General features: G+C 45.6%; 1 protein-coding gene across 1 annotated transcript; it reads right to left on the minus strand.

The window, feature by feature from the left end:
• Window positions 1-574: 574 nt before the first annotated feature.
• On the minus strand, window positions 575-26,243 carry LOC147607697 (uncharacterized). Its single transcript, XM_086790383.1, has 9 exons — window positions 25,457-26,243; window positions 13,702-13,794; window positions 13,511-13,615; window positions 13,273-13,416; window positions 13,005-13,103; window positions 12,763-12,891; window positions 12,195-12,374; window positions 1,393-1,509; window positions 575-1,208 (listed from the first exon to the last, which is right to left on the minus strand). The coding sequence occupies exons 1-9, from the start codon at window positions 26,141-26,143 to the stop codon at window positions 1,035-1,037; spliced, it is 1,728 nt and encodes a 575-aa protein (XP_086646509.1). The 5' UTR covers window positions 26,144-26,243; the 3' UTR covers window positions 575-1,034.
• Window positions 26,244-27,474: the final 1,231 nt, after the last annotated feature.

The following is a 27,474-nucleotide window of genomic DNA, read 5'->3' on the forward strand; positions in this document are numbered from 1 at the left end:
CACTGTGATTGGTTGCTCATTTTGTAAGCAGAAGGCGCTCTGTGTTGAGCATACCCGAGCGCCCGATGGCATCAAGTTTGGGGACAGAAACTACCCGAGAACGCACAATCTCTTGTTTAGTCTCTTTCAGGTGATATGGCCGAATGGATCCATCTAGACCAATTGTAAGGTCGCCAACATGGACTGACCTACAATATGACCAACCTTACGTACTATACGTAGACGGGTTCAGTAACCTCCTGTCATGTTGAGCCTATCGAGTTTAAATCTTCTATCTTCACTGAGTTTAAATCCATCTTCCACACATTTTCTATTTGTTCTTTTCATTGACCCTTGCATTGGCAACTTGAAAGGAAAGCTGGAAAAAGATCAATCAAAGCAACTAGAAAAGGGATTATTTTTAAGAAATGCCTTTGAGATGGTGGACGGAATATGGAGTCTACTAGCATTCTTGGTTCTCGCCGCAGCAAGAGAATCTCAGTAGGCAAAATGCATCGTTGAAATTTACTCAATAGTGGTGTGGGAAGCATTACATGTGCATATTAAAAGATTTGTGTGAGTTTGAGAACTTCCATCAAAAAGGCAGCTTAATCACTGCCACTTAGAAGTTTAGAAAATATATGCATTAGATAATTAATGTTTGAGGTCATAGCTCATCACAAATTTGGAACACCACATGACAAATTCTCTTTAAGGAATGTATGCATATAGACAATGCGTGTTTGAGCTCATAGTCCATTACAAATTCCGCCAGTCATAGGAGACATACCAAATAGAGTAATCTGCAATCAAATGGAGTTGAAAGCCTAACCCCGCTGAAAAGATGTTATCCCTCGCTTAATATACGAATGGCGTCCATGTAGCAATCGTAGTCTTGATCGATCCTTGCCTGTAGTAGACTGCCACATACAATCAGTGCAGCACCATCTCATTGAGTGCGCCCATCATAAGTTTGAACAAGGGATGCCCAAAGAATGTATCATACTATCATGCCTTTTTCCACAAAAAGAGCCCGTTCCAGAGTTTAAGAGAACTCATTCACTCAGAAAAAATGCTTTTGTCCTCAATTCATCCGCCACTCGGAGTAAGTGATGAATATCAATGGATGGATAACGTTGAAGAAGCTTCAAATTGGAAGTAAAATCACCAGCCAACAAGCGGCTTCTCACGCTCATAAGCATAGCACAGCACACTCGTAATAAAATCTCCTGTTAGATGAACAATTTAGCTCACATTAGCAGGCCACATTAGCTTGATGATGGATGAAATCAAACCCTGGCCATCTCTTTGCAAAAAGAGTATCCACTGTCAATATGTCCTTTGTCCTTGTATTTGATGACCAAAAGCAGTCTTTTTAAAACCTAATAAAACATGTCTTGGGGTTTCACTTACAAGTGGACCTTCTGGATTGCCAAGGAGAGAATCCCAAAGTCTCAAGGAGTCTGGGAAATTAAATTCTTGTGTCAATAAGAGGGTTATCCACCTAAAAGCATAAAATTGAGGGTTCACCTGAAAAAATAAATCAGAAAAAAACCAACTCCTCAGATAAGCCCAAGGATCTCATTGAAAATGAAAATCATTGCTTGCCGGCACATAGCCTGGCCGTGACAGATGAGGGCTCCCATGGTAGGGAACCGAGTTCAAAGTCATCCCATGGTTATGGCCAGGCGCTCTCTCTCTCTCTCTCTCTCTCTCTCTCTCTCTCATGTGTGTGTGTGTGTGTGTGTGTGTGTGTGTGTGTGTGTTTCTATGTATATGTAAGCAGATGTATGTATGTGTATGTGTATGTTTGTATGCATATGTAAACAAACATATGCTGGTATGTGTACGTGTGTATCTATATATATATAATGTGTATGTATGTATCCATGTAGACACATGTATGTGAGGCATGTGTATGTATGTATCTATGTATGTGTGTTTGTATGCATATGTAAGCAAACGTATGCTGGTATGTGTACGTGTGTATCTATATATATATAATGTGTATGTATGTATCTATGTAGACACATGTATGTGTATGTATACGTAGGCATGTATATGTATGTATCTAAGTATGTGTGTACGTCAAGGTCACCGCGAAACGTTTCACTATTGAAACGAAATCATGCTGAAACGATTTATTTTGGAACAAAACGTTTCAACACCACGTAGGTGGACAAGGAAATGTTGGACCGAAACGATCATATACATAAAATGTGAAGGTGCTGGCCAATAGTTATAAGATGATATTAGCATATTTATCATCAGTAAACAAAGAAGACATACAAAAGAGAAGAGAAAAGAACAAATAGGATGAAAGAAGGAAAGAGAGAATTATAAAAGCTAAAAAGCGCACAAAATCACTACCTTTTTCCCCACATGAAACATGAAACGTTTCAACACTGAAACGTGAAACGAGTTTCAAAGCCATCGAAACGAGTTTCATGGTAACCATGTTGTATGTACATGTACACACACACGCGTGCATGTGCATGTGCGAATCCCAAAACCTCAAGGAGTCTGGGAAATTAGAAATTAAATCAAATCGACATGTCCTCTTGAGGTGCCTCCATGACATAAGATGCAAATGGCAAGTGAGAAGAGTCATCCTAAACGACCCCAGAAACTTAAGTGACACCCACTGAAGCCAAAGATTCTCCACGGAGTGCAAACGGCAATTGTGTAGACTCTCCTCAAAGACCTGGTTGAAAGCTACCTATGTTCATATCTATGGCCTGAAGAAGCACCTTTGGTGTGTGCGCGATCCAAAAAATGAAAAAAGTTGAGACATGCACACACGCACCCGCCTCCTCCTCGGACTGCTCCTCCAGTTCTAAAGAAGCCTCCTCACATTGCTCCTCCAAGGTCCTCGGACAATCCCTCGCGGTGTGCTCGGTAGAGTCATAATAAAGTCACTGTCCAACAGCCATCTTGGCGTGACGCTCTTCAGGGGTGGGGCAAGTCATCAAGGCTCCCCCACTTGCCTTGTCCTTATCATCCTTGGCCCTGGACTAGCTACCCTTATCTTTGCCTTTCTGTTCCCCTGTTGTTGAGTCCCAAACTTGGAACTCTCCCGCATCTCGAGTGTTGTAGCAAACATCTAAAAGATCAAGGGGCTGATGTGCATGAACGTCTACTAAGTGCAAAGACAATTTCAAACCACCCACAAATCGCTCAATCTCCTTTGACCATCAGACGGTCCTTGGGAGCATGAGCGAAAGCTTCCACAAAACCAACAAGATCAATTCGCCACGTTTCTACATAAAACGCTCCCATTGTTTCTTCAATTCACATTGGTAATCTACGAGAATAAACCGCTTCAAGACCGCCTTGTGGCTAGTCACGGAGTAGTGCCTAAGGTGGTCGTCCCACCACAAGAGTAACACCCGTCAAAGCCGTATGCACTAAACAGAGCTCAAAAATATATAAACCACCTTAAGCAAACATGCAAGCCGCAGCTCCAATTGGTGACGACTTCTCCGTCCATCTTCCCGTTGAACTTGGGAGGCTTCAGAAGCTTCAATAATTGAACTCGTTCCTTTCACGAGGCATGGAGGAAGAACTCCGCAAACCAGAAGTCCCCCGTCGTCGAGCCGGAAGCGTCCAAAGAATCCGATGGAGAAGGACTCCACGAAGGAGACCATCGGTGACGCACTAGTACACAAAAAATGAGCTGAAAAATATATAAACCACCTACAGCAAACATGGCAGTTCCTCTCATGAGATATGGAGGGAGTGTTGGAATGAATTCTTGCCCCCTGCTCCTCACGCTACCATGTGGTAGTGTATTATCCCACATAGTGGGTTGGGGTCAACTTGACCTCTCTATATAGGGCTAAATAGCCCTTGGTCTCCCTCATGACTAAGTGACACATCATGAATCAGGAGGGATCTATGGTTGGAAAGAGGCATCGCGATCGGGATTTGATCAACACCGTTGGATTCCCAAGTGAACTGCGGGTAAACTAGGGGTGAACTCGCAAGGTGAACTAGGGGTGAACTAGGGTGAACTAGGGAGAACTAGGGAGACCTTTTCCGGCAAGAAAGTGAACTAGGGAAACATTTTCCGGTAAGAAAGTGAACTAGGGACCAAAATATCAAGATTTAAATTTAAAAACACTCTCCACAACCTGCTGGAAAGTATAGCATAGTGGTTAGATGTTGAAAGCTTGAGCGGATGGTTCCAAGTTCGAATCCTCTTTTGCATTGAGCTCAACCCCTCCAAAATTTTCTAAGTCCCAAAAATCCCCATGGTTTACCCTGAGTTCACCCCTAGTTCACTTGCGCGACGGGAATCCGACGGTCTAGATTAGGCAAGATCGCGACGCCTCTTTTCAGCCCTAGATCCCTCCTGATTCATAATGTGTCATTTAATCTCGTGACTTGGTCTACCCTCATCCCCCACCTTTATGATGGTTTCACGGGATCTTCAGGTGGGGAGACCTGGCTGGTTGTTGGCCTCCATCCGCATGCTCTGTGCATTACGCATTCTTTCAGGAAGAACTCAACAAACCAGTAGTCTCCCTTCATCAAGCCGGTGAAGGAGAGTAAGTCTTGTCCAAAGAATACGGTGGGGAAGGACTCCACAAAGGAGACCGTCGATGATGCAAACGGCATCTCTCTTGCCAACTACACGTAAGTGTAGGTGTAGGTGTAGAATGATGATAGCCAGACTCGGAGTGAAGCTCATCTAGTCCAATCCTTGCCTACATCCAAAGGAGTGACCAATCCTCCTCCAAAAAGTTTTGCCACCTCATCCTCGGAATCATCCAACACTTGCTCCAAAGCACAAGCCCTCCTTGATGAGTCCTCCCTGTCCTTGGAAATTGAAATGGACTCTCAGATGGATTGCCGGAACTTTGTCACTCAAACCACTTCTCTTAAAAGATTTCCGGCATCCTCGGACATGCCCTCCTGTTGAGCTTATCTACAGATGGACTTACCGTTGTAGGTGATGACTTTCTTGCTAGATCTCTTGTAGGCAAGCTGCGAAGTGGCTCTCCAACTGCTAGGTAATCTCCTCTCTCTCTCTATATATCCTACATGTTTCCACTATGCTCTTCTAGACATTGAAGTTGGTGGAAAATGTTTCATCCCACAAAACCAAAGAGCTCTCTGACAAATGTTGAAACACCATGTTCTATGCAAGTGTCCATGCTGCATATATACTTTAAGAAAAACAAACACACCTTTGTGGTCAAGGACGTAGCGAAGGTTTCATTCTTGCGCGATGAAGTAAGTGTTGGTGTGGCCAATTGGCTCAAGTGTATACTCGAACATGTAAACGTTGCCTCATTTACTTGGAAGCCTCATATACTCGGGTATATAGTATATACTCGGATATGTAAACGCTGCCCTTGCTGCCCCCTCCATCCACAAACTGGCCCGCCTGTAGCACCCCCTTGGAGGCGCCCTTCTGATGTGTTTTGTTGCTGTGGATGATGCCTACTGTGTGTTGTCACGGTCTTGCTACCTGAACAGGCTGCATTTTTGTTGAATCTGGCTGCCCTTATGCTCTCCCAGATCTAGCCTTTGAGTGCCCGCCAATTGACCCCCTTTGATGCGCCTTCTTCCACCACTCTCTCTCTGGCTGCATTTGAAGCACCAAAAAGCCACCTTGCATGCTTGCTATGTCCACCCTCTACTTGGTGCATTTGGCCCTCTTTTCTACCCTTTGGCTGAGCGCCCCTTGCTCACACATAAGCTATCTAGTACAAAATTTACAAAAGGCAGCCCTAATTAAAAAAAACACAAACCGGAGTGAAAACATTGATGATGAAGGGGTTTCTTCAGCAAGGATCTCCACGCCCTTATGAGAGACCGAAATTGCAGCCCTTCTTCCATCAAAACCTGATGCTCTGATACCAATTTAGCATCGGTGCTTTTGGAATTGTGTTTATGCTTGATTGATGTCATGTGCATGTTTGCCCATGGACATATCCTAATGCTAGTCCAAAAGGGGGCAGCCAGAAAAAGATGATAAGAACCAGCAGTTGGAGCATAAAGTGCAGATGTGGTAGTAGTGGACTTGGGGAAGGACATGAAGAGGATGCTGTCGTGCATGAAGGGGCTGTCGGCTGCAAGACAGGACCTGTCGGCTGCACACAGGAGAGTCGGTTGTACCAGGGATACTGTCAGCTGTGCAGGAGCATCAATATATTCGATTTAATGTCCAGTCGGCCAGTTCTCCAAGTGTCCAAAGGGGCTATAAAAGGGCACATGTGCTCAAGGATAGAGTCATTCATTCCACTAGGGAATGGGTCCAAGTTTAGGACTGTTTTGGTGATTTACACCTTTTCAAGAAGGCAGCCCTTGACTGTAGATTGTAGGTACCTTTTTGTACCATATGAATATATTGAATTTCCAACATATCTCTCTCTCTCTCTACTCTCCCTTCTGTCTGTGTTTTTGCATCAGCATGTTCTCAGTAGTGTTTAGGGCTGAAAGAAGACCCCCGAAGCTTCCGCGTGTTACATTGGTATCAGAGCATCAGGCTCAGCAAAGCTAAACACTAATTCAATCCTATATGATGGTGTACATGTCCAAGGTACACGAAAGTGCACGGGTACGAAGCCCAAGGCAAGGAACACGAGATCCAGAAGAGCTCCCAAGAGGTTTGTTGGTGGTGTTCCACAAAGCCAAAGGGGATGGCAGTCCTGTGAGCCAGATAGGTTCTCGGGCAATAGTCCCAAGGGAGGATTATCCTCCAAGGGGTGATGTGAGAGTGCCAAACTCAATTCTCAAGAATGAAGACCAAGACAGTGTTCAGAGTCAAGGCAAGAATGGATCGGGGACTAGAAGGAACTAATGCATAGATATTATTCAGAGTCAGAGTGGTTTTGGAGACCGGGCCGGGTTTTCAGTGAAAAGGGTTGCCAGAGATGGACGGATGACAGAGGGACTTCGGGAAAAGAATGGGATGATGACAGTCATCCAAGAACAGGTTGGAATCCCGTCATCAAGTTTAGCAGAGGGGGATGTCATGTGCATGTTTGCCCATGGACATATCCTGATGCTAGTCCAAAAGGAGGCAGCCAGAAAAAGATGATAAGAACCAGAAGTTGGAGCATAAAGTGTAGATGTGGTAGTAGTGGACTAGGAGAAGGACATGAAGAGGATGCTGTCGTGCATGAAGGGGCTGTCGGCTGCAAGATAGGAGCTGTCGGCTGCACACAGGAGAGTCCGTTGTACCAGGGATACTGTCAACTGCAGGAGCATCAATATATTCGATTTAATGTCCAATCAGCTGGCCGACAGCAGTCAACCAGTTCTCCAAGTGTCCAAAGGGGCTATAAAAGGGCACATGTGCTCAAGGATAGAGTCATTCATTCCACTAGGGAATGGGTTCAAGTTTAGGACCGTTTTGGTGATTTACACCTTTTCAAGAAGGCAACCTTTGGCTGTAGATTGTAGGTACCTTTTTGTACCATATGAATATACTGAATTTCCAACATATCTCTCTCTCTCTCTACTCTCCCTTCTGTCTGCGTTTTTGCATCAGCATGTTCTCAGTCGTGTTAGGGCTGAAAGAAGACCCCCAGAGCTTCCGCGTGTTACATTGGTATCAGAGCATCAGGCTCAGCAAAGCTAAACACTAATTCAGTCCTATATGATGGTGTACATGTCCAAGGTACAAGAAAGTGCACGGGTAAGAAGCCCAAGGCAAGGAACACAAGATCCAGAAGAGCTCCCATGAGGTTTGTTGGTGGTGTTTTCCACAAAGCCAAAGGGGATGGCAGTCCTGTGAGCCAGATAGGTTCTCGGGCAACGGTCCCAAGGGAGGATTATCCTCCAAGGGGTGATGTGAGAGTGCCAGACTCAATTCTCAGGAATGAAGACCAAGACAGTGTTCAGAGTCAAGGCAAGAATGGATCGGGGACTAGAAGGAACTACTGCATAGATATTATTCAGAGTCAGAGTGGTTTTGGAGACCGGGCCGGGTTTTCAGTGAAAAGGGTTGCCAGAGATGGATGGATGACAGAGGGACTTCGGGAAAAGAATGGGATGATGACAGTCATCCAAGAACAGGTTGGAATCCCGTCATCAAGTTTAGCAGGGGGGGATGTCATGTGCATGTTTGCCCATGGACATATCCTAATGCTAGTCCAAAAGGAGGCAGCCAGAAAAAGATGATAAGAACCAGAAGTTGGAGCATAAAGTGTAGATGTGGTAGTAGTGGACTAGGAGAAGGACATGAAGAGGATGTTGTCGTGCATGAAGGGGCTGTCAACTGCAAGATAGGAGCTGTCGGCTGCACACAGGAGAGTCCGTTGTACCAGGGATACTGTCAGCTGCAGGAGCATCAATATATTTAATTTAATGTCCAGTCAGCTGGCCGACAGCAGTTGGCCAGTTCTCCAAGTGTCCAAAGGGGCTATAAAAGGGCACATGTGCTCAAGGATAGAGTCATTCATTCCACTAGGGAATGGGTTCAAGTTTAGGACCATTTTGGTGATTTACACCTTTTCAAGAAGGCAACCTTTGGCTGTAGATTGTAGGTACCTTTTTGTACCATATGAATATATTGAATTTCCAACATATCTCTCTCTCTCTACTCTCCCTTCTATCTGCGTTTTTGCATCAGCATGTTCTCAGTCGTGTTAGGGCTGAAAGAAGACCCCCAGAGCTTCCGCGTGTTACATTGGTATCAGAGCATCAGGCTCAGCAAAGCTAAACACTAATTCAGTCCTATATGATAGTGTACATGTCCAAGGTACAAGAAAGTGCACGGGTACGAAGCCCAAGGCAAGGAACACAAGATCCAGAAGAGCTCCCATGAGGTTTGTTGGTGGTGTTCCACAAAGCCAAAGGGGATGGCAGTCCTGTGAGCCAGATAGGTTCTCGGGCAACAGTCCCAAGGGAGGATTATCCTCCAAGGGGTGATGTGAGAGTGCCAGACTCAATTCTCAGGAATGAAGACCAAGACAGTGTTCAGAGTCAAGGCAAGAATGGATCGCGGACTGGAAGGAATAGATGCATAGATATTATTCAGAGTCAGAGTGGTTTTGGAGACCGGGCCAAGTTTTCAGTGAAAAGAGTTGCCAGAGATGGATGGATGACAGAGGGACTTCGGGAAAAGAATGGGATGATGACAGTCATCCAAGAACAGGTTGGAATCCCGTCATCAAGTTTAGCAGGGGGGGATGTCATGTGCATGTTTGCCCATGGACATATCCTGATGCTAGTCCAAAAGGGGGCAGCCAGAAAAAGATGATAAGAACCAGAAGTTGGAGCATAAAGTGCAGATGTGGTAGTAGTGGACTAGGAGAAGGACATGAAGAGGATGCTGTCATGCATGAAGGGGTTGTCAGCTGCAAGATAGGAGCTGTCGGCTGCACACAGGAGAGTCAGTTGTACCAGGAATACTGTCAGCTGCGGAAGCATCAATATATTCGATTTAATGTCCACTCAGCTAGCGGACAGCAATCGGCCAGTTCTCCAAGTGTCCAAAGGGGCTATAAAAGGGCACATGTGCTCAAGGATAGAGTCATTCATTCCACTAGGGAATGGGTCCAAGTTTAGGACTGTTTTGGTGATTTACACCTTTTCAAGAAGGCAGCCTTTGGCTGTAGATTGTAGGTACCTTTTTGTACCATATGAATATATTGAATTTCCAACATCTCTCTCTCTCTCTACTCTCCCTTCTGTCTACATTTTTGCATCAGCATGTTCTCAGTAGTGTTTAGGGCTGAAAGAAGACCCCCAGAGCTTCCGCGTGTTACATTGGTATCAGAGCATCATGCTTAACAAAGCTAAACACCGGAAGAGCACAAACCGGAACAGCTGCATTGTGCATTACAAGGGTGTAAGTATGTTGTACAACTGTAACATGGGTGCTTCCGGAAGCGTGTTCATGATTGATTAATTACGATTAGCACCTAATCAAAGACTAAAACCCATGCACAACAAATTGCTGCTTCTTCATGCTCAATACACAGTAGAGAGAGATGACCTAATCTACCATGTATTACTAACATGAAGTATATACAATGCTCAATAGAGATACTCAATGGTCTTGAAAACTAAGGTGGATAGAAGTGCACTCATGCCATGGAATTAACATAATGATAAAATAATAACAAGTGATTAAGGGTTAATTACACTAGCATAATGGCAACAACTCAAATGATGGAAATGCTTCACACTTTATTCATTGATTTGATGCCTCTTAAATAGGTTGAGGGATACAACGATTTTCTCATGCTAAGCATGTTTACGAGATGTGATAAAGCATCCCTACATTTGTGGATCTAGGTCTGAATTGTGGCCTTGGCTCCACGTGAGCTTGCCTCCATGTGAGCATGTGGCGAGCATGTGGCCCCTTGCATTTGGTGGAGATTCCCAGTAACTCCTTTCTACTTGACTCTTGGAGATTCACTTGGACATTTTACATGGCTTGAATAACTCTAGGTTATAGGCTTAACACCTTTGGCTTTGTGGCTCCCCCATAATGTGTGGGTATTGCGTGGCATTACCCAACAAACTTCCCCTCCAAGTAATAGCCACCTATTATAGCATAGATGGATTAACCTCTATACCATCTTTACTAGGTAGCCTAGATTTATATGGATTTTCACATAGGGTTACACCATTTTGGCTTTAGGGGTTTACAAATGGGTAGATTTTACAATGGGGTTGTCCATTGGCTTTGATGTTTTAGAAAGCCCAATCATCTTGGACCATATCACCATTGTCTTCATCGTTACCTCCAAAGTTAGCTTGGGACTGTGCCTTCTTCTTGAAGTAGCAATCCTTCTCGATGTGGTTGTTCATGCCACAAAAGTTACACTTTATCTTGCCCTTTGCTTTTGGTGGTCCTTTGTTGAAGTTCTTGTTAGTAACGAAAGCTTGATATGTTCCACTTGTCCTTTCCTTGATCTTCTTCTCCTCTTCAAAAGTGGGACTTGGAAGGTTCTTGAGAGTGGAGACCACTGTTGAGTAGGGCTCCTTGTCAACAGTTTTGAGGACAACAATGGCATCCTCATCTTCAATAGGTGCTCCAATGGATGAGAGTTGAAGCATTAAACTCTTCATGAAGTTCAAATGAGTAGAGAAATTTTCTTGATGATATATATCCAAACCAAAGAAATTTATCTTATTTTCTCTAACTCCTCACATGCCTCTTTAGAAGTGCTCTTGCCTGCGATGTGATGAATAATGTTATCTTCTAGGCACAATGCTCTTGTCAGCAAGCTGCCAACAACTGACACTCGGATTGTTGGATAGTCTCCTCACCCCTCCCAGCTCATAGCTCTCGTCTTTGTTTTCTTCTGTACCATGATGAGATAAAATGGACACTATTGTATCACTTTTGGTCTCATAGATCCATTGGGTCTTTTGAAGACGTTTAATATAACTTTCCTCTTTCTCTCTCTCATAGGGATTGATGTTGCTAGACAATGTTTCCTCCCAAAAAACTGAAGCGCTCTCTTTACCTGGCCTTGTGAGGCTTAAGCCAAGTACATGGCTATTCTCAACTTGATCCTAGGCCATCGCTGCATTCTAGTAAAACACTCAACTTGCAAGGGAAATCTGGGGGGACAGCCGTGTCAAAAATTCCTTGCTTATAGTTCAAGGGTGGATCAATCCCAGCCAACATGCAGGATATCTTACTCATTCTCGCTAAAGTCAGGAATACCTCCCACTACTAGAAGCATTATTGCCTACAGAATATGAAGGCCCAGCCTTGCAGAAGATCGTGCAGAAGGGTGAAAGCAATTGAACATCAAAAAGAGGAAGAATACATTCCTCAGGTTTACTTTTCCCGTGCACCAATTCCTCATCTGGGCCCGTTTCTCCTTACCCTGGCTGCCGTCAGTGGTCACTATCATCATTACGATCCCCCACACACACACTCCTAGCCCCGGCTGGCTTTTGAAACTTTTTGTTTTGTCAAAAACAACTCTAGGACGATGGCAAGGTTAGAACATAACAAACTACATAAGTTTCGTGATGGGGAGAAAGGTTCCACATGATTGTCTGCATTCAAGTTTTGTTCGTATCCAAATTGATCAGGTCAATAACTTTTTTAACATGTGAATTTTCAAATCAAGTTTGTATCGTTTACATGGACCCGTGCATAGTATTGGTTTAAATGCCCGTGCACATATGCGTATATAATGAAAAAAACTTCAAGGACAACGTTAATGCATAATCCTTTCCGCATACTTCAATTCCCTATTCAATGCAATAGCAGTTGATCGATTTCTTACTTTGGAGGTATGTTCCAAATGCCGCCATAGCTCCTCATCGTGCCTTTTCAACAATGTGTTCAACCTTGCAATCGTTGAACGAATGCCTACAGCACTATTGTCCAATTGTTGCACAAAATGATCACGAAAATCACCAAGCAATGACACAAAGCAGAAAAAAGAGTCGGCTTCTGCATTGGCCTAGACACCCACGACACAGTGAAGCACATTCAGTTCACATTAGGGTTTCTTAACAATGTGATTGCTTTAAGACATAAATCTCCAAAAAAAAATTGATAATGATAACTAGCCATAGTTTGACAGCTACAGCTTGACCAACAACTATAACTTGGCACGGTAAAGCAATGACTAAGAGAGAGAAGAGGAGAGACAAGAGGAGCGAGAGAGGGCCACTGCCAAGGATGGAGAGAGGCACACGCACACACACGTAGAGAGAGAGAGAGAGAGAGAGAGAGAGAGAGCCTCTGCAAGAATGGAGAGAGGCACACACACACACACACACACACACACACACACAGGTGCAGAGTACCAGCCCACCACTAATAAGAATGATAAACACGTGACTTACAGCATTTAGTTCATCTGTGTCTGTCCTGAGAACATAGTACAAAGGAGCCAGCACCTCATTCATCCCTTGCACATACCGAATGCCAGGGTTCAATTTCGAAAAGATGAAAAGGACTCTCTTCATTGCCTCCTGCCACGAGACAACCAAGACATGATCAGAGATGCACTCGTATTTTATTATGTAAAAACCATTGTTAAGCACAAAATTCGTATTTACAAAGAAAACACGCTCATGCATCTTGCCTGGTTATCTAAAGAAGCTGCCGAATCACCACAGAAAAAATGCATGTCAGGGTGTGTCCTTTTGACATCCCGATCAATCTGCTCACAGACCTCAGAATCCTGCTTGGAAAGTAGGCCACTTAATCAACCACACTTACCCAAAACAAACTTGACTTCAAGAAATCGTGTAGACTTTGTGATATGGCATGCTCCTTCATCAACGTCCAAGACTACAATATTGTGAAAAAAAGGACAAAAAATAGCAACAGTGTGCAGAAGAGGCACAAACCACGAAGAACTGGTGCCATATACTAGTCTTTCCAAGGCTCAGAGGGTGATCGTCTTGAGTGATGTCATGCCTTGGCAGAGGGCCTTGAGACCCCTTGTTGGATATGTCCAAAGCTTCGTCCTCCCTCCTCCTGGTAACCTCTGACTAGAGCCCACCTCAAAATCAAAGTCAGAACTAAGCACTTCGCAGTTAAATAAACACAAGAAAAAAGTCTTTAGCTCGCCCTTGAGAAGCTTACTGGAGTCACGAGAAGTTCTTCTTTGAAGGCAGCATATTCAGCCCGCTTCTTTTCCAGTTCTATGCTCCAGAGGTCTCTGTTTTTGGGTAGATAGCCAAGCAGTAGCTTCCATATCAAAAAAATACTTGATCAGACCAGAGCGTCAAGTAGACCAATACTAGTATGCACTCATACTCAGATCAAATTCTGACCTTCCACGTAATTGCACGTATACTGCCAGAGTCAGGGATTCCTTGTGATGCAAGCCGCTGCAACTCTGTGATCGATATCACCTTCTTGGAAAGCTGGATGAAAATATAGAATATCCACCATGAGCAAAAATAAAAATGATCTTATCTCATAAACAACTATGTTCACCTGATCTGAAATCAGATGGCTGGAATGGGAAAAAGAAAGGAATTATTTAAAAGCAATCTGCCCCTTATGTAGGCTACCCTCTCTGACCACCTGTTCAACCTGTCCAATGGTATCTTGTGCTCTCCAGATGGGCTGCCTGGCTGCTTGATTTGGGCATCTTGCCTCCTGACTGATCTAAATGTCTTGTGGCACACCTACTACACCTACAGATCTGGCTCGCCAGTTTCGCAGTGCCATGTGCATCATTTTAAGCATCCAAGCCAGCAGGACATGGATGCCCAGGTGTGGAATGGCTGTGGGCAGACATTGGACATTGATGGGCGGCCAAGAGTGTAACCACAAGTGGAAATAAAAGGGGAAAGCCTGGTCATGAGGTGGCCAACCAGCCCCCTCCCCTCTTTACCCTTCATTTTCTTGAGCCTAGCTTTTTCAAATCGCAAAAGAACCCAATCACCCAATGCAAACTCTAATGCACGTCTGTGACGGTCTGTCGCTTTCTTTTGCTTTTGCTGAGTTTTTTGGAGTGCCAACTTAACTCTCCGATAAGCTTCATCCATGTTCTCCACATACTGATCAGCCTCAAAGATCTTATCCTTTGTATGCAAAATGGGTGGTACCTTCTTCCCTCCTTCCACAATCTCAAAAGGCGCCTTGCCCGTCGAGGTATGGACAGTGTTGTTATATGCAAACTCCACCAAAGGAAGATACTTTTCCCATTGTTGCTTGTGCTCTGACACATAACACTAAAGAAGATCTAACACTGTAGAATTAGCCTCTTCCGATTGACCATCTGCCATCATGGGCATACTGCTCTTTCATCTCATCAAGCTCATGATGATAAGCAAGTGAAACTGCTGAGACCTGTGGCTTGCGTGACAAAGCATCTGCCACAACATTCTTTTTGCCTTCCACATGCACAATCTGGAAGTGGAACATAGACAAAAAATTGGCCCATCGCATATGCTTCTCAGAAAGTTTAGTTTGCGTGAGGAAATAACGCAAGGTCTGATGATCTGTCTGCACAGTGAAATCAACCCCAAGCAACTAGTGTTTCCATGTAGAAAGAGCATGAATTACAGCCAACATCTCTTTCTCATAAACCTGTAAATGCTTCTCGGCATTCTGCAATATTTGACTCTCATAGGCTATCACATGTCCTTCCTGCATGAGAACTGCCCCAATGTTGTTTCCACATGCATCACACTGGATAACAAAGGCCTTTCGGAGATCCGGTAATACCAATACGGGATCCGGAGTAAGCTTTTCTTTAAGCTTTTTAAAGGCTGTAATTTCTTGATCAGCCCATCTAAACGGAGTTGCCTTCTTTGTTAAGGCATGAAGGGGCGAAGCAATCTCAGCAAAATACCGTATGTACCGCCTGTAATAGGAACACAATCCCAAAAAGCTGCGTACATCATGCATGGCCCTCAAATCTGGCCAATTAAGAATTGCTTCCACTTTCGAAGGATCCATACGGACTCCATGCTTAGACACAATATGCCCCAAGAAGTGTATCTCTTCCAAGAAGAACTCACTCTTCTTGCCATTAATGACCAGCCTATGCTTCCGGAGTTCTTCAAACACAATGGCCAAATGCTTCCTATGTTCCTCCTCAGTGTGTAAATGCACAATCATATCATCAAAGAATGTGCCCACAAACGTTCTATGAGGCCGAAAAATCCTGTCCATCATTCTGTTAAATGTGGCAGGCGCATTTGTTAAACCAAAGGGCATAACTAAGAACTCATATAACCCAAAAATGGTTCGAAATGCTGTCTTATGCACATCCTCGGGTCTAAAACGTATCTGATGATACCCGCTTTTCAAGTCTATCCGGCTAAAGACTGTGGAGCCCTGTAAAGCGGTCCAATATGTCATCGATCCTCGAAATAGGGAATCGATTCTTGATGGTATTCTTGTTCAGCGCCCTATAATCTATACACATGCACCAAGAACCATCTTTCTTTTGCACTAAGAGCACAGGTGAGCAAAAGGGTGATGAGCTAGGCTGAATCAACCCTTTATTCAACAACTCCTGTACCTGACTCATAATTTCTTCTTGTTGAGCTGCACTAACACGGTACGGCGGTCTATTTGGTGGAGTACTACCCGGAATTAGATCAATAGCATGATCTTCTGGCCTTTCCAGGGGAAGTTCTCCTAGCAATGACTTGGAAAAACAATCATGGAACTCACGTAGGAAATCAGTCCTGTCTTTCTCTAATATAGACAAATTAGATTTAGACTCATCATCTTTTGCATCCTTTACAAAAATCAAGTACGCGAAAAGATGCTTTTTCATTACTGATGAAATTGCCGAAGCTGATACAATAGGAACAGATTCCCCTTTAAGCTTTACATCCAAAATATGCTCTTTCCCTCTATGAGTCAAAGTAATCCTCCTGTTGTATGTATCCACCACCGCATGTACTCTATGGCACCATGGCATACCCAACAAAACATCACATCCCATCAAGTGGCATGATGAAAAACTCCTCACTGTCCACATAACCCTGCACATGAAGCCTAAGCTTCCCAATAATAGGAGTAACGGGTTCTGCATACCCTGGACAAGCCATATTAGCCTCATACAAAGGCCCCATCTCCTCTGCACGGATCCCCAATCGGCCAGCCAAATCCGATGAAATAAAGTTGGCTCTAGCACCTGTGTCAAAGAAAATCAAGGCATTTTGATCTCTCACTTTGCCCCGTGCCCTGCACAACTCAGTCTCTTCACCACCTGGCTGTTCCCCAACAAGATTGGGACTTACGCTTGGGACAATTAAAAGACATATGTCCTCTTCTGTACAGTAAAAACATTTTCGAGCATCCATCAAAGCCTGTCTCTCCTCAGGAGTTCTCTTGGGCATTGGTAACTTCTTATACCTCTTCTCTGTAGACCCTTTGCATCACGCGAAGCATGCCCTGACTTTTCAGATCTCTTGCTTGAGCTTTTACTTCCTTTAAATCCAGATGAGACCCAAGTGAGCAACGCATTTGCTGTCATAGCATTCTCTATCATCTGCGACATATTTGTTACTGGAGTCTTTATGCAATAGTCACGCACTTCCTTGGGCAGCCCACAACAATACTTCTCCACCTGCTCAGACAAAGGCACTACACGATAAGAAGTTGTCAGAATACGCAACGGAGATGATGACCAAATCTAGGAACACGAGCAAAAACGCATGCAGAAAAATAGCACGAGAGAGAGAGAGATGTAGGCGTGTAACTCTGCTCTATATACACAAGAAGATCCCGAATAATGATACAAATGAGGTATGGGGGCTGGGGTCCTATATATACCTCCCTAGAGGGCAGTCGGCCAGCATAAAGAAAAGCCCACAACTGATAAAAAGGTCCCACGACTGCATAAATGCAGTCGGCCAACAAACTGGTGCCCACGACTGATGAAAACCAGTCGGCCAGCAGCAAGAGTGCCCACGACTGATAAACACCCAGTCGGCCAGCACTATACTGCTCTTGGCACCCTCTGGCAGCCCTCCCAAGCCTCAGAAAAAATGGGAAAAATAGGGGAAAAATACGGGGAGTGAGGAAAAATGATAAAACACCTGATAAGGACGGGCACACCCACAACAAAGGCCCTGGTGTATAAATCTAGACAGGAGATGACTTCTAACACCCCCTCTCAGCTCCTGGCTGTGTAACTAACCACTGGGAGCTGGGGTGCCGCCTGAGCAAATCCTGAGAGCGACTTCGTGAAGAGGTCCACCGTACTGTCCTCTGTTAAACAGAACTCCAGCAAGATGTCATCAGCAACGATCTGTTCACGAACAAAGTGCCTCTGGATGACCATGGGTTCCTGTAGTGGAAGCCCAAACCTGCCATGCAACCTCCTCCTGCTCCGTAAAACTGCTCCTGGGCCATAAGTAGATCCCCTCGTGTCCGAATCTCCTCCCCAAACCGAGTCACTCCAACCGTGGAGTCGGACTCCATCCAACAATCCTCCTCCTGTGTACAAGAGTCCATGATCCTTCGCATGCCGCAGAAACCACAGGAAACGCAATCCTGCCTCCCAAAGAGTCATCCGCAACCAAGAGCTCAACTGCCTCATCAGGAAGCTCCCGTCCAATCCGGTGTCCATCAACCAGATCAATGAACCATACAGCTTTTGAGTCACAGAGACATCACACTGCTCACAAGGATCAACACCTGTTACGGTGCACAAACAAGTCCTGGAAGCCTGATGAAACCTGTCAACCACCCCCTCTAAATCCGGAACCACAAAGCCTGGAGACACCACCTCCTTCTGCAAGTAAGCACCTGTCACCTGCCTAGCTTTCCGAAAGGTCCCCGTGGAAAGAACATCCTCAACTACTGGAAGTTCTATTACAGCTTCTGAGTCACAGAGACATCACACTGCTCACAAGGATCAACACCTGTTACGGTGCACAAACAAGTCCTGGAAGCCTGATGAAACCTGTCAACCACCCCCTCTAAATCCGGAACCACAAAGCCTGGAGACACCACCTCCTTCTGCAAGTAAGCACCTGTCACCTGCCTAGCTTTCCGAAAGGTCCCCGTGGAAAGAACATCCTCAACTACTGGAAGTTCTATTACAGCTTCTGAGTCACAGAGACATCACACTGCTCACAAGGATCAACACCTGTTACGGTGCACAAACAAGTCCTGGAAGCCTGATGAAACCTGTCAACCACCCCCTCTAAATCCGGAACCACAAAGCCTGGAGACACCACCTCCTTCTGCAAGTAAGCACCTGTCACCTGCCTGGCTTTCCGAAAGGTCCCCGTGGAAAGAACATCCCGAACACTACGAGACATCAGAGCATAAGTGACCTGTTCAGCTTCCTCTGACTCACGAACACAAGAACTACCAACATCAGTACTGGAAAGTTCTTGCCAACTGCTGCCATCTACTGGCAAGCTATCCACCACCTGGTCTCGGAAAGCCCGCTCCTGCAGCGTATCCACACTTAAGTAGCCATTGCCACTCACAATCCTGAGGACCTGGGAGAGAGAGTGCTGAAAGCCTGTAAACTCCATTCTCCACTCCACCTTCCCAAACCACCTGGCCTGTTGCTTTGTCCCGGAGAGCAACAAAATGCTCATCAAACTCCACCCGTACGCCAGTCTTGCAAACCTGATGCACTGACAACAGATGAAAACCAAGGGCCGGAACATACAATACCTGGGGCTTCCCCCCTCTGCCATCGGGAACTATCTCCATCCTGCCCTCACTGTGAACTGGGATAGTGGACGTATCACCAGTAAGAATATGACCAGAAAGCCTGCAGAGATCCTGTAAACCGGAACGGGAAGGAGTCATGTGCCTGGAAGCACCACTATCGAGAATCCACTCCCGAGTATCCGTTGCGGAGAGTCCTCCAATCTCCTCCCTGCCTGAAGAAAATGAAGCATCGGTGTCCATCACCTCCAAGTGCACAAAAGCCGGAGTCTTCATGATTGCTGCTGAGGAGTCTTCACCCTTCTCGGTCTTCCGCTTGGGACACTGCCTCCAGTAGTGGCCTTTCTCGCCACAATCATTACAGGTCTTCTCTGCCTTCAGTTTCTCGCGGTCAACGTCAGACTTCTTCTCAAAAGACTTCTCCGATGAAGCCTTCCCTTTGCCCGAGTTACGGCCTTTCGACCGTTGGCCAGTTAAGGCCTCCGAACCTCCACCCTGAGGAGGGTTCGTGAATCGTTCCTCCTGGTCCAGGACCATGGGCACAAGCTCCTCCCACGTGATGGTGCTGAGCCTGCCCCACTGGTAATCAAAGAGGAGTAAAATGCTGAGTACGAAGAGGGCAAATGTGACAGCAACGTGATGGCCATGTCCTCCGACGATATCTCCTTCCCAACCTGAAGAACTTCCTGCTGAAGAGCTTGCAGCTTGTTAATATGCTCCCGCATCGTCGACGACTTTGCAGGGCTCATAACCCGCATCTGTACTTCCAAGGAAATCCTCTTCATGGGCGATACCCTGTTGTAAAGTGAGGCCAAATGCTGTCATATACCTCTGGCCAGCGTCATGTGCTTTACATGATTGATTACCTGTGGTGTGCAGTTGAGGAAAATAAACGAACGGACCCTGGCGTTGACACGATCCCACATTTGTGTCTGGGCCTCCCGGTCCTTTCGGATCGACGGTAACTCCCCTTCCTCTACTTCCGGCCGTGGAACACCAACAACGACGAAATCGGCGAGGTCGTAGGACTCCAGAACAGATTCCATCATCACCTTCCATATGCCGTAGTTGCTCCCGTCCAACTGACGGTCCACCGAGAACGTGGGGAGTGTCGGGATCTTCACATGTCTCTCGGCCATCTCAAACAGATCTGCCATTGCGGGGATGTACTCTGACAAGGGTGGGTGGGTGGGAACAAAGAAGAACTAAAACCTGCAAGTGGCTGTCCAGCAAATCAGCCCGCCTTCCTCTTGCTTCTCCTCTTCCCGAACAGTCCAAAACAGTCCACCAATCAGCCACAAAACAGTCCCCCTCTTGCTCACACAAATCCCAAGAACTATCTAGAGCCTAGGGCTCTGATACCATGTCAGAATACGCAGCGGAGATGATGACCAAATCTGGGAACACAAGAGCAAAAACGCAGGCAGAAAAACAGCACAAGAGAGAGAGAGATGTAGGCGTGTAACTCTGCTCTATATACACGAGAAGATCCCGAATAATGATACAAATGAGGTATGGGGGCTGGGGTCCTATATATACCTCCCTAGAGGGCAGTCGGCCAGCATAAAGAAAAGCCCACGATTGATAAAAAGGTCCCAGACTGCATAAATGCAGTCGGCCAGCAAACTGGTGCCCACGACTGATGAAAACCAGTCGGCCAGCAGCAAGAGTGCCCACGACTGATAAACACCCAGTCGGCCAGCACTGTACTGCTCTTGGCACCCTCTGGCAGCCCTCCCAAGCCTCAGAAAAAATGGGAAAAATAGGGGAAAAATACGGGGAGTGAGGAAAAATGATAAAACACCTGATAAGGGCGGGCACACCCACAACAAAGGCCCTGGTGTATAAATCTAGACAGGAGATGACTTCTAACAGAAGTAACTCGGAGTAAAGCTTCCCAAAACTTCCTATTATAATCCTCAAGATTTTCACACTTTGATGCATCCAACTTGTGTCATGCTGTCATTACATCCACCTCAAAAGTAGATGTGAGCCATACGGAAGAGAACACTTGCTTAAACTGTACCCAAGTAGATGGTGCTATGCCCTGTAAAAGAAGAGTGGACCACCACTGCAATGCATTGCCCTTGAGAAAAGTCGCAGCTTTTCTCACCTTAGAAGATTCCGTGTAATTACCACCAGAAAAAGCAGCGTCAAACTGCTATAAAAAGGTAAGTGCCTTTAGCTTATCTTTGGCCCCACTGAATGTGTCAAATTTCACTGCAGCTCCCCCTTCCTTATAATCCTTTGCCTTACCCATAGGCGTTAGATTATCGTAAGGAAGTGGCTTCACAAGATTGCTACCCCCGACATTCATGCGGAAAAATATAATTGCAAAATTGAATTACAACTTACAATGTGCTTGCATAGGAATATGTTGAGTTGGAGGTACCTATATATCCTTTGCCATGTAAACATGTTGGACCTGAGCAAACCAGTCTTCAAATGTAACCTTGAAAGCAGAAATGCATCCCTTCCAATGGTATTTTGTATCCTCTCTTTTTGTTTTTTTCACCTTGTGAGATCCCTTGCATGAGGGCAACATAGTAACCCAGTTGTTTACAGTGCAACTCTTGGGTTCCCAAGTTTCATCATCCCTTTTGTTGTGTACGACACAAGAGTTTATTGAATGAGAAGGACGTCTTTTTGATTCCATATAGAATACTTGGAATAACGATTTGGATATGGCCTTCGGACTTTTGAAAGATAAAGTCAAGGAAGCACCTATCTTAGCATTACCTGATCCTAGTCGGCCTTATGTTCTTGAAACTGATACCAGTGACTATGCTATTGGGGCTGCTCTATTTCAACATGGTAGACCGGTTGCTTTTGAAAGTAAAAAGCTAGACGACACTCAATCGACTAGCAGTCACCCTTCCAACTGTAGTCCAAACAAATAACAAATTAGCAGGAGCTAGAATGCTCCAGAACTGAAAGGAAATCGACACCTGTTGGCCCCAAAGCTTGGCGCCCCTTTCAGTATTTCTTTATTCAAATTCAATGGAATGTATAACTAAGTACAATAAAGCCAGTCAAGGAAAGTAAACCTGCATGTTCAATCTGACAGCCCTCAAGACCTCTTAGCATAGAGGATTCACATACAGATCTGTGTCCCACAAAGGCAACACACTGTGTTTCCCTCTAATCAACCAAGACAATTCAACAGGGCAGCCTTGAGCACACATCTGGCTGTTCCATGTTCATGGCTTCAAACTCAGCCTAAAAACCAATCCACTGTCCAATCTCTGTTTCCACCCTTCAAACTGCTATACCCTTCCTCTCACAAAGGGCCAGATGAAACAACTCTGCAGCAGACATAAGCCAGTGGAAAGAAAGAAAGATTGATATGTTCAGAGCTTACCAATTTTTATGCGCAGTTCTGCACCAGAGGGATTGACCGTACCAGTCTGTACTTGCAGCTGCCTACATCAGCAACTCTGCATCACACGTGTGTAGTTGTTTGTATGAGTCTGTACTTGCAGCACGTGTGTACCTGTCTGTACCTTCCCTCCCTGCAGTCACCTGACTGAAAACCGCCTGAACTGCTGAACTGAACCGGACTATACCCGCCTGTACCTGTCCGTACAGGACTGTACCTGCAGAGCAGCCTGACTGATGTGCTGCCTGCAGAGATGGACAGATGTACCCGCTTGCACCTGCTGGACAGGACTGTCCGTACAGTTTCCACCTGTACCTGTATGCGTGAGTGGACCTGCAGCAACCGTACTGTTCTGTCCGTACAGTACCTGCCTGCAGCACCTGTACAGAAGCAGCCTGTACTTGGTCACCCTGCAGCCACCTGCGCCAGTAGACGTGCAGCAGCTTGTACCTGCCATCGTACAGCAGCCCTGCGCTAGGTGACGTGCAGCTGCCACCGCCTGTCCCTGGTCGCCTGCACCGTCTGTACCAGCCGCTGCACAGTAGTCGCCTGAACCTGCAACACCCGTACCAGTCTGTACTAGCCTTCTCACAGCTGCTGTACTGTACGGCTACTCTCCACGCAGGAAAACCAGTAGTATCCCCTATGCAGCCAGTCGACTCTCTTTCCCTTCTCCTCCACGCAGCCAATTTGCACGACCTCTCTCCAAAAGCAAGAGAGAGAGAGAAGAGAGAGGCGTGTACCTCCAAAAGTGGAGTTGCCCCCTTCCATAAATATCTTAGGCCCCTTCTTTAATTGTTCATTAAAGTTCCTAAGGGCCACTTATGCCTAGGGGCCACCCAAGGTTTAAATATTAAAAGTAATAAGTCCCTTGGTCCCCCTTCACATTTGGGGATGTCCACACATATTACTATTTGTCGGGGCACCCAAATATGAATCATTAAATATTTATCTTGCTCACCAACCACCATGCTGACACTCATGCTGTTCCACTTTCACAGGGTCATGACAGCCACCCTCGAGGAATAGCTGAGTCGATGTCAAAATGCTGAGCCTATCTCTACCCTGGAACCGTGTCAAGCCTCTCTCCTGCTCCGCCTAAGGTAACTGGTAACTGCCTATGTGCAATCCAAACTCCGAGAGACCTAGCTAGTCCCATGCTCAAGGCACCCCACGATATGTGCGGTCGAGCCCCTAGCATGTGACCACTGGATAAACAGATAAGGGGGTTCCAGATCAAAGGCTGCCTAAGCTGCTCCTCTGAGGCCACTAGAACAATCTGTCTGAGGACTGATGATCCCAAGCCCGAAGTAGACTGGCTGTGAATCTGTCCTCAAAGGCAGGACTAAAACCATAGGCTCGCATCTCTGTGAAGATCCATCTAGTACTCTAGGCCACGGGCCTCCAAGCCTCGGAGTCCTTCCAAGGCTCACCACCGGGTAGGAGTCCTCTGACAATCAACTTGCCTAGCAGGTCACGGCTCTGTATAGCTGGATCGATGAGGCCAAGCCTCCCTCTGCTACGTGGCTGAATGATCACTCTCCATGCCACCTTGGCCCTGGCTAGCCTCCCATCACTTCCGGCCCACAAGAAGTTCCGGATCAAACGTTGTACCTGGCCAATACAACCCCGAGAAAAGGCCTAGCACGAGGTGATGTGCCACATGGTGGCAAGCAGCACCTGGTGAGTTACTCAAGTGTTGTCGTCATATTGAAGACCACCAAGTCGTAGTCTTGTTTGACCACACCAGGGAACCTCCAAGAAGCTAGAAGCTTAGTAGGAAGGTGTGTTACCCAAGTGTTGTCGTCATCTTGAAGACCACCCAGTCATAGTCTTGTTTGATGACAGTACTACAGAGGATGTTGTTACTGGTCATATTGCCCAACAACTACTCCAAAAGACAAGATTTGGCGCCAATATTCAGATTAAGTCAATGGCACGTAGTAGTAGATTGGTATTCATGCATGTGGAACTCACGGACGATTTCATAATCACCCCTTTGACTGGTGTAGACTTGATTTTGGGAGTTTAGTGGTTTAAAAAGTTCCAACCTACAATCAACTAGGACACAATTTTTTTGGGTATCACGAAGCATTTTCCAGGAGGGGTCATCAGACTCCAGACTCCAGACTCCCGACTCCTCTGCCATTGTAGCATCCCTTCAAAAGTGGCCAACCAAAGAGAGTTCCCCCTCCTTATGTGTTTTGGTTCTTTCATAGACCTCTCATGAGGGTTCTTTATACTTATTTAATACTTGTTCAACCTATATGGAGGGTTGTAGTCTGCATCATGTGACGCTTTTTTATTTTTACTCATGAGGGACGTTTTCTTGGGAATACAAAAAAGGTACTAGAGCAAATTTCTTAGGAGGCAAACTCACCTCGCTAGTGTCAGACCCCTTTCCACTCTGAATAAAAGTGACATTTAGGCATCAGCCGCTCCTTTGTTTTTGCAATCATAACCTATACTAACAAAGAATAACTGTTTGTGCATTGCAAACAGTTATATATTTGAGATAGGCCTTTGGCATCAGACCATTTATGTGAGAAAGTAAGGTAATTGAATTTTGAATCAGTTTGATCTTTTTTACTCCCAAAAAGAACCTTCAATTAGGAGAAAAAGGGTGTCCATGCGTGGCAAACCCTCTTGAGAGGTAAAGTACTAATCTTCCACAGAAAATCCCTATCAAACGATGCAAAAGCTTAATTGTTGCTCAAATGCCCTGCTTGTACATGTAATCCTCCGACTGGCAATAATCACACAGATGCCCGATTGAACAGTAAAAATGCTCAGTCTGTCGGGGCATAGCCTAGTAATGCAGGCTTTATCTTTCACAATGAGAACCCGGGTTTGGACCCTGCTAGCTACACCCGCTGGACATGTTCACTGCCTATCACTACATATTATATATATGATATCTCAAAGAAAATGCAAATGCTGAATTATTATGGCTCAAATGCTCTATTTTCAGACGTGACATGGGACAAGGCAAGTGCTATGATTACAAGAGCTTTGATTATGATTAATTGGATGGAGACACCTACCTCCGCATTGAATCGGCCAACTCTAGAATCAAAGGAAGAGCTTCGCGTGACAGAAGACCCAATCGATGTTGTTGTAAGCAAGGAGGCTGAAGACAAAGGGGAAGGCAGAGGCCCTTCTGTGTTGAAAAAATCCGAGCTTTCTTCATCTGCGAGAGAGAGCAAACTACTACTTTGTGCGTATTCTGTGCCTTCAAGCCTCTCCTCGGTTGTCTGAGTCGCTACCCCCTCCTCGATCAGGCCATTTCTGCTGCATCCTGCTTCCATATTATCGCTAGAAATGGCTTCAGAAGCGCCATTATCGCTGTGTTTTGGCTCGCTCTCCTTAAAAAACCCAGCTTCAGGTGCAACAGAAACCCTAGATTCAAAAATCGCCCTAGCTTCAGAGGCTGCCGCGGAAACTCTTGTTTCGGTGTCGGGTGTTGTAGAAAGCCTAGCTTCCGATGTTGCAGGAACCCTAGCTTCCGATATCGCAGAAGCGTCGGATTCAGGTGTTGCAGAAACACTAGATTCAGGGGTTGAAGAAACAGTATGTTCTTCTTCTTGCTGAGAATCTGTGAAGGCCTTGGCTTCTGCAGGAAGACGCCTCCCGGTGGAAGGTGGGGAGCTACCTGAGGCCCTGGGAGACGACCACAGAGAGCTGTTTAGCCACTGCGGAACACTCTTCTTGCCAACGCCGCCAGGATCCATGGTGGGATTGGGAAATTCAGCATTGAAAGCGGAGTGAGACTTTTCGGCACGATATGTAGAAACCTTGCCTCATAAATACGGGCCACGGTGATGATGATGAACGGTAAACCTTGTGCATGCCCATTGTCGATGATGCATGGTGAATCATGATGACGTAGACCCGGGCGCCTTCAATTTGGTCCAGCCACGGCCACCTGAAGTCTGTTCACATGCCCCACAAGGAGCAGCAAGGCCTACTAGTTATACCTCGACGCCATCCGGCTACAACTTTGGATGGCTTTGTCGTGGACGTCTTATAGCCATGGATTTCACCTCTGCCAAAGTTAGAAAAGCTTGCACCCATGTCAAGGTTTGCATAGCCACCATTGGCATTGTGCATGCACTCACTCTTAAAGGAAAACCCATGGTATCAATTGTGTCCAGACCCACCTAAATCTAGGTGGATCTCGAATGGATGCTTGTTTCTCAAACTACCCGCACTCCAACATTTGCCATCGTGGCTCAAGTGAGCATGGATTCTTCACAAAACTCATTGCCACGGTAGTTGAACACCTAGATGTTGCACTAAGACATGGCCTTGGGCTTTTAGACTTTAGGACCAATCAAGATGTTGGCTCAAGGCTCTAGGTTGCCCCTAGTTAGGTTGGAGAAAAGGAATGTCATAAGATAGGGCTTTCACATATGTGAGTGTGATGGTGGGTGACACAAATGGAGAATGGACAAGGAGGATTGCTTGAAATGCACATATTACATGATTAGGCACTCCATGTCTTGGCATACATCACCTCCAAATATGTTCATTTAGAATGACTACTTGATTTTTAATTGTCTTGCTTGTTGAGAAATTGATCTTGTAATCCTTTTGTGGGAGGGATAGCATGTTTTTTCTATTCGTGTGTGTAATTGCAACTCAAAGGTTGCTTTAGCCAAAGGTTATTTGTCACATTGGTGATTGTAAAAAGCAAAAGAAGGTTGTGGAGTATTGTGTAGCCACATAGGTGGTACATTGGGAGCCACTCATTATTATGGTGATTGGGACCTCATTGGAGCTAAATTACTTGGGATCCCATTGGAGCTAAATTATGGTGTACTTGAGACCATTTGTATGAGAGCATTTGATATGTCAAGTAGTGCCTAGTGCACATTTTTCAAGTCTCCTAGTGCTAGAGAGAGGCCTTGAAAAATCCTACTCTTCTCCATGCCGTTATACCTAAACATCGTTTGTTGGTGATAAAACTTTGTAAGCATTAGGAGGGGTCCCCTCCCACATGCTTGCAAAGTTTGGTCACCGTTAGATTGTTGAGAAATGTGGTGCCAAATAGCACAAGAAA

Source organism: Cibotium barometz, chromosome 55, assembly GCF_041138505.1.
Source record: "Cibotium barometz isolate CiBa-2024 chromosome 55, ASM4113850v1, whole genome shotgun sequence".
Taxonomy (NCBI): domain Eukaryota; kingdom Viridiplantae; phylum Streptophyta; class Polypodiopsida; order Cyatheales; family Cibotiaceae; genus Cibotium; species Cibotium barometz.